This window comes from Atta cephalotes, assembly GCF_000143395.1.
Source record: "Atta cephalotes unplaced genomic scaffold scaffold00052, whole genome shotgun sequence".
Lineage (NCBI taxonomy): Eukaryota > Metazoa > Arthropoda > Insecta > Hymenoptera > Formicidae > Atta > Atta cephalotes.
This window is the reverse complement of record NW_012130116.1, coordinates 305399-314127: the sequence shown is the minus strand read 5'-3', so window position 1 is coordinate 314127 and position 8729 is coordinate 305399. Positions and strand designations below refer to the sequence as shown.

Here is an 8729-nt window from a genome sequence, read left to right as displayed (position 1 = left end):
TAGTAAGTACGTACGTAGTACGTACGTAGTAGTACGTAAGTAGTACGTACGTAACGTAAGTAGTAGTACGTACGTACGAGTAGTAGTAGTANAGTANAGTAGAGAGAGAGAGAGGACAAACAATCTAATTTTATGATTATTCTTGTAATATTATATTATACAACATTTATTTACGATTATTGAACAATTATTTGACACAATTAATTTTTGTGTGTGTTAATATATATCAGATTTATTCGAATAAGGAGTTCTTAACTAATTAACTAAATAATTAATCTTCGACATAAAATATCAATCTTTATTGTAATATAAAAATTAACATCATTTTACATCTAAACGGTAATATATCAATTTTTCTCGCTAGGACTAAAGTTTATTTATTTATTATTGTAGTTCTTCATTGCAAGCAGACGCAAGTAGCGAAAAGGACTCGGTTGCTAATCAGACAGCCACGAGTAAAGAAGGAACCGAGTCACTTGTCTCCGGACGGCGAAACAGGCTCCTTCTCACCGCATATTGTCTCGACCTCCGTTCATTTAGCCACGCCGACGCTGAATCTTCCCCAAACATCAAGGAGTTTCGAGGAATCCCGTATATCGCCACCGCCGCACACCATGTTGGTCAGCCAACCGAATCTGTTAACGGTGACAACGTCGTCCAACTTGCTGACGGTTCCCCAGCAGTCCTATCTGACGAAACAGCACTCTCATCCGTTGTTGTCCAGCCAGCAACCGAGTACGTCTGGGACATACTTGATACATCGGCAGCATTCACATCCGGAACTACCTGGTAGAACCACGAGTCCCTCGATAGTGATTGAGCCGGCGCCCCTTCTTAAGACGGAGGAAGATCTCGAGGAAACCACGATTACGGCGACACCGTCTATCGCTTCCGAATTAGGGACCAGCGGCAGTAGCAGCACTTCCGGTGGATTGAGGGTGAAGACGACAGAGTTGCGACGGACTTCCTCATCGCCACAGGTAAATGTCGAATGCGTTAAATCGAGATCAATGACAAACATTTGTATGAAAAAAATCATCGAAATTGTTAATTGTACATTCAGGTATTAATTAAATTATTACAAAGATCCATTTTAACTGTTAATGGATTAAATTTGTAAAATATGTATAAGCATTAGAGAAATTTTAAAAATTTAAAACATCCCGTAAAAATTTAAGACATCCCAATTTGAAAAATTAATTTATATTATGTCATTAAGCCCTTAATATTGAAAAATTGAATCTTGTTTATAGCGAATTGTAGCGTATTGACGCAAAATTAATTTCTTATTTTTCTTTAGACAACTTATTATTTTAAAATATTACTTTAAAATTGCAACAAGGCTTATCAAAGGAACTATATAATAATTTGCTTACATGGCAGATGAAGCAAATCATTATATAGTTCTTTTGATAAGATAAATATCTGCTTATATAGACGAGCAGTAGCAGAGAGCCTCCTTCGAGGGATCAACGGTTAGGTCACTGTCCGGTATTGCGCCAGGGTCCAGCCTTAGGCTGCAATCACTGCTGGAACACGATAGACGCCCACGGCAGAATACTCCGTAGGAAGACCAAGTATCATTGTCCCGAATGCCAGATCAATTTGTGCATCGTGCCGTGCTTTCAGGAGTACCATGATCAGCGGCGCGAGCTAATTTCCAAACTAAAACCTTTACCAAAAACTAGCTCCGTTTAAATCTCCTCTTTCCTTCCCGATTTAATTATGTACTTTGTTTTATAAATAATCGTTAATTGAATTACGTGAAGCACGCGCTTTAAATGTGTGAAGATTCAATATGACAATGACAGAGTCGTTGACGTGTGCAATTATTTTTTTCTTGATCGTACGATAATGAATGTGAGTCATCAGATTGATATTGTTTATTAAAATTTCATGACTTGATATATTTTCGTAATACATTTACAGCATCTACATATATATAATTGTTGAAGTAAACGAAGCCATTGCAATCTCGCAGTTTGATGATACAAATATTTATAATTGTGTGGATTGTGAGTTTTTCCATACTCTGTTAGGCTTTCAGTAATTTTTGACAGTCACATTTTTGTTAAGTATGTTTATTTCATCAAGGAACATTTTGCTTTTGTCAAGAACAACTCTACTTTGAAATTAGTAAATGATACTATAATAAGATAATATAAATAAGAGAGTTTTCTTTAACGTAGAAATGAAAAATTAATATATTATTTTTTCACACAATTTTATAAAATTCATGACAAAAATGATGTATCGAGATTGGATGGAAGATTATTTGTTATTTTGAAAAATATGTAACTATTGCAAAACTCAGCACTTTATTATTATTGTTATTATTTATATTCCAGCGCATGTTAAGGATATAAATATCTTCTATAAAAAAGATATCAATTTAGATAATACCGATTTAAATAATAGATAAAAGTAACTGATATAAAAATACTTAAATTTTGCTGTAGTTTTAGGTAAATAACTTTTAAAGTAAAGAATAGATTCAAATGAATTTTTGTTCAAATATATATATTTCAAATATATATATATTTTTATTAAAGTTTTATTATGTATAAAAAGTTTTTTTTTAGTATGTATAAAAGATTTGATTTGTAATGTTATTTCTTCATCTTTTCTGCAAATAAATACAAAACACGATTTTATAAAAAAAAATCAAAGCAAACAAAAAAAATAAATAACTTTTAAATCAATAGAACAATTTTATTGAAATTTTATATAGATACTCTTACGTAATAATAGAACACTATAAAATATTTATATTTTTGATTAATGTTTTAAAATACGAAATATATATTCTTAATATATATTCTTAAGGTAATTTAGTTGCTTTCGTATCTGTATGTATAAATGTTTAATTATTGTGTGCATTAGTAAAAATCGCAATCTATCTAAACTGATAGCATTATCTAAATTGATAAATTTTTTATGTGGATATTTGCAATAATATGCAAACATAATTTCAGAGGTAACTCAGTGCATAAACATAATTTACGTAAATATTTCGTCTCATTTGAATTTATTTACAAATTATGTACATTCTGTGTGTTATACGACTTATTTTGTCAAAATTGTTTTTTAAAATGATCACTTGGAATAATCTGAACGTGTTATTATTGATCTTTCTGAGTTTATTTAAAGCACAAAACAATTATGTTGGCAAATAAAAACGATTATGATTAAGAACAAAGTCAGATAGTTTATATTGATGCTTTTATTTACTGAATTAATTATTTTTTAAATATTTCCATATGTACGTATGTGAAAACATAATATATTGTGTATATTTTACAAGTATACATTCTAGCTTCACGCGTATTGTTCGCATGATTTTTAATGTTAACATATTCGATTATTAATTATTTTTCCATCTTTCGTCCAATCACGCTACACTGCATGATCTCAAAATAGAATCTTCTCGCACTATCTCTGTCTCTCTTTCTCTCTGTCCCCCTCGTGTGCGAATGCATCGAGATAATAATTTCTCTCGACGGCGACACGCAGACACTAATTTTGGAGACCATGAATTGCGAGATGGAATTGCAAAAAAAAATACGAAAGGTAGAACCGGCTGAAAACTGACGCAGTGGTCGCTAAATCGAGAGCTTTAGCATACGTGCAACGATCGAAATTCGGTGTACTTTTATAAATCACTTCCTACCATTCACGGGGCCACCCCTATCACCACCTGTAACGATACCCCGCCGTTTTAATGCGTCCGTGTAAATTTGTTGTCGTTCGTTCCGCGTGCAATCGAACACGGAATTCGCGAGTCTATTCTCTCGACACGAATTTTAGGATTAAAAAAAGAATAGTACAAGCGAGACCGTTATTTTCTGCATATATATCACTCTTATTTTAAAAAATAATATAATTAAAAAAAATTAACTTTCACAGAAAAGAGAAGAAACTATTTTTCGACTTGACAAAAAATTATTGACTTCAATCAAATAATACAAATCAACAAAAGAAGAATATATTCTTAACTTAAGAATATATTTATTTTTGATTAAATGTTATTTTTCTCATTTTCTCAATTTTTATTATTTCAATCCTTAAAAAAATAATTCTTTTTTTTAAAGCACACTTTTTGAGTTGTGACGATATTTTATGAAATTAAGTTAGTTTGCTTTTAATGTTCCATATAAAGTAATGGCAAGGTTTGTTTAACTCATTCGTAATAATTTGAAGATCATGTTTTTTTGAGTTGCGGTTCTTTCGAAATAAGAGAACGTCTTGAATATAAAATCTGGAATATATTATATTCTAATATAATATATTATATTCAACACATATAAGAAAAAGTTTTCTAAAATCAAAATTGTGGCCACATAGAACAAGTAATATTATTATTTATATTCACATACTATTATTTATACTCGTAAGAAATTAGCATATTGTATTGAAAGATGTATCTACATATTTGGAAAAATAAAGACTTCTGCGATTATTTTTTTCACAATTTAATGGTTTTAATAAGATACAATTCATAAATTGAGAACGATTGATCAGCGAAAAACATTGATTTTAACGTACATTAAATCCTTCTATCTCAAGTTCTTTCCATTTGTCTCGATTTTGCAAATAAGACAAAATTATTATCTTCTAATCGGATATTTCTATACCGAAGCACAGATTTGGTTTCAATGCGAATTTTAGTGGTATATTTCTATCAAACATCTTCGCTTGTACTAACTTTTTTCTCTCCTTACTTCCCGGATCAATTTTTGCCTGGAATTCACGTACTATTTGTCACCCGATTCCAGAACTTGAAGCATTTTTTTATGTGTGTCTCGTGCATTTATCGCGAAAATGTCGGAAATGCCGACACGTGTCGTGAACAACGGGATGGCCGTAGAAATGATCGTGTAGATTTTTTTCTCCACGGGGGAGAGAAAAGTCGTGGTGATGGATTAGGTCGGATTCGTTCCGGCCATTTCGATAAATCATGATTTGCAAGGCGGATAGGCGAGGATCTCTGCTCGCGATCTGTGTTTCCTCTGACACATCCTTGCGAGCAGCACCGAGCAACGTTCGCGCACTTTGTATATGTAAAGATGTTGAAGATGTAGAAAATACGTGCAATATATTTTTCTCGGTATTACAGATGTATTATATGCGCAAGCGTTGTACCGATTAATCATATTTTATGTAAATCTAGCCTGAGAGATTCGTAAATTAAAATAAAATAATGTGAGATCACACAGCGACATCCGGATTAATTATTTCTGTATACTATAAGGTGATTTCAAATTCTATAGTCTGATACTGAAAGTAGTTGTAATATATTATCACGCGCTTTCGCCAATACGTTTAATGATTATTTGACCAATTAATGATTACCTGTCCAATTGAAAAAAGCGGCTACTTAAAAAGTGTTTTTACTATTACTTGGTATTTTCCAAAAATTGTTAGAAGTATACTTTTTTATAATTGTTGTTTCATTTCGAAGATATATATTATAATTCGGATACTTCGAATGAAAGAAATCACAGATGGCCAGGAAAAAGATACAATCTAACATGACAACGATAAAGATAAAGATATTAAAATATAGATTAAAATCTAGATAAAATATAAAAAAATCATATTTAAGAATGACAATCGAGAAGTTGCTGAAACTAAACGACTTATTTTCCAACGCGGACAGAATGAGAAAGAGCCATGATATAAATTACAGCTGCGTGGCAAAGAATAATATTAATTAGAAGCTGTTCACCCGACGGCAGGAGTCGTCGCCGATTCCTTCCTCCACTGCGGCCGCCGAATCTTGGAGCAAATCATTACTCGCAATAAATCCGCGAGGGTCGACTTTTTTCCCGGGTTGGTCGCGGCGGCGGCGGCGGCGTCTCCTCGGCGACGGCCGCGAGATATGGGGTCAGTCGTTTCTTCTGCGTGCAAGCTGACGCCACCGCCACCGTCGTAACGGCAGTAACCCCTCGTCGTAACGTGCGAGACGGAAGAGCCGTCATCTTGGATCCCCCAAAAGCCGCGGTGATATTGTACGCGCAGCCGGTGCCCCGTCGACAGCTGGACCCCTCGTCTCTCCGACTTCTCGCTCTTTCTCTCTTTTTTCCTTCTCTCTCTCTCTCTCTCTCTCTCTCTCTCTCTCTCTCTCTTTCAGAAACGAAAAGTCACCGCGCGGATTAATCGCCGGCGAAAAACCCCCTTCGATACACAGACACAGTTCGTGGGAGGTTCAATCTTATTAGGACGAGAGAGCATATTACAGGATGCGACAGGATGCAATCCGTGGCAAAGCCGACGGATACGCATATTGCACGCATCCTTTGCGCATAGATGCGTCCTCAATTGGCTACAGGACGCTTTAAAGCAGACGTCTGATTCTCATTATTATTATATTGATTATTACATGATTACGCACTAAGCTCTATACAAGTAAACGGAAATTACAGAATAAAATTAAGAAAAATGATTCTTAAGATTATATATTCGCAGTTATTACAGCTTCTAATTAATACTGTCTCTTCTTTTATATTGAATTTATAGCTCTATGTCATGATTGTTAATTTATTATGTAGTTTTCTGTGTATTTGTAGCGTGCAAAAAGACAAGATAGTGTTAATTAATTTTAGTTATTTTTACTTTGCAAAGATGTAATCTTGTTTAAACTGAAGAAAAATAATGCTAATGCACTTTGTTATTAAAAGTAAAAAAATACGACCATGTTAAACTACATAATCTTTCTTGCTGTGATGATTGAATGTTAACGTAAAAAATTTATAAATTTGAGGAAAATTTGTGAATTGAAGGGATATCTTGGTTTTTCCATCTATATTTTTTCTCTTATACAATTGTGTGTTTTAATGTCTTAAAATCTTTACTATACAATTAGATGTGATTAAAAATGCATTACGATACTAACATATAAGAATAATTGAAATTTGATAAATAGAGGAATTAAAACAAAATAATGTTAAATTTATATAAAATAAAATTCTTACAAATAATATAAACAAAAAGAAAAAGATGTTTATGTTCATTCGAATTCAAAATATTTTGAATTGATATGAACTTAGCTTCGCAAGAATTTAAACTTTATTAAGAAAAATCGTCCGAATCTTTAAGATTTTACATACCTGAGCATCAGAGAAATGCTGATCTTTAGGTAAGAGTAATATTTGTGCAAATTGAAAAATTTCGAGCAACAGTTAAGTTCAAACGCGTGAAAATTAATCTAATGCCTTTTTAAGTCATATTTAATTCTCCCTATTCTCTCCATCTCTCTTTCACTCTTTATGCATAATCGCATTATGCCAGCATAGGGTCCGCATTTCGACCTCCCTACTTCTCATCCCTGTTCATCGTTTTGTTCCTCTTGTATAGAAGCAGGGCGGAAACCTGTGGCGATATCGCTGCATTGTGATGCAATGCACCGTAGAAAAAGGAGCAAGCTGCAATTTCAAAAGCATCAGACAAAAACAAACATCACGATGGTGACGTGTCATGCAAAAATAGCTTGTTCCGAGGTGAAAATTAATTAATAGAAAATAGAATACTATTCGGCGAGTAAAAGGAGTATTTGATGAGGTTACTAATAATTAAAGTTATGAACGTCCATTTGAAAGTATAAATTGTGAGCAAAAGAGCAAATAGGCTCTGTGTAAGTCATTATATTAATAATAGTAATTAACAGGTGGATTTGTGGACTGAAAGACACTTTGCGACGATTACTTTACCAGAAGAAATTATACGCTACAAGGGATTCATTTGCAAGGGAATATAAAATATTGCTATTCTTCACGAAAGCTTTTTATTCGGAAGAGAGTTTTATAAAAACCACTGCGAGGTATATTATCTAAATATTCTGCTCTCTTATATATAATTATGTTAATAATTTTAAATTTTTAATGTTTATTTCCTTAAAATTACTAAAAGAGTAAAAAGAAAATTGTATAATATAAATAGCTGTAATAATATATTTTTATTAGTTATATTTTTATTAAATTTTATTATTTATAAAAAGAATTAAAAAATCTGAATCAAATAATATATATTAATGTTATCAAAATTATGATATATTAAGTGAAGTTAAGTCAAAATGAAATAAAGTTTTTTGTTGTAAATAAAATATGTCATTCTTTTATTGAACATTTTTTATTGAACAAATTTTTGAACGTGTAAAGATCTTTTTTATAATCTTTTTTATAAATTACAAGAAATTTATTTTGTATTTTAATTTACTAATGTAATTTACTAATGTAATTACCTTATTAACATAAAATGCCTTGTGCAAATGATTATTGTTTTTATAAATAATAAATTATTTCTCTGTTTAAAAACAAATTTGAAAGGAAATTTCTTACTAAAAACTTATGAGCGATACATAAATTTGAACGATATTAATATTAATAAAAATATGACGTAAACATTTCTAACGTTATTAACATGTGCATCCTTACTTATAATGCTAATTTTTAAAAATAAAATCAGACTCCAAAGACAATAATTCACACTTACCCAAAATGTGTAACAGCAACACAAGAGAACAAATATAAAAACATTTAAATTAATAAAACAATATCATGACAATGAAATATTCGCTTAGACAGAGAAAAAAAATTGATGAAGATATGCTAGCGAAGGTGGAAGTTTAGGACGAATTGTAGGCGAGGACGAGGCCATGAATAAATGTTATCCCTGATAAAGGACACTTAATTTACGCGAAACATTAACATTGAATGAACTTTATCTGTATT

At 31.8% G+C, this 8729-nt stretch overlaps 1 protein-coding gene across 1 annotated transcript in view; it reads left to right on the top strand.

The window, feature by feature from the left end:
* The window catches only part of LOC105623010 (protein tramtrack, alpha isoform-like), a 9768-nt gene extending 8070 nt beyond the window's left edge, over nucleotides 1-1698 (top strand). The window contains exons 4-5 of the mRNA XM_012204413.1: nucleotides 394-980; nucleotides 1438-1698. Coding sequence (XP_012059803.1) covers nucleotides 394-980; nucleotides 1438-1698 — 848 coding nt within the window. The remainder of the gene's footprint in view (nucleotides 1-393; nucleotides 981-1437) is intronic.
* The last annotated feature ends 7031 nt before the right edge of the window (nucleotides 1699-8729 follow it).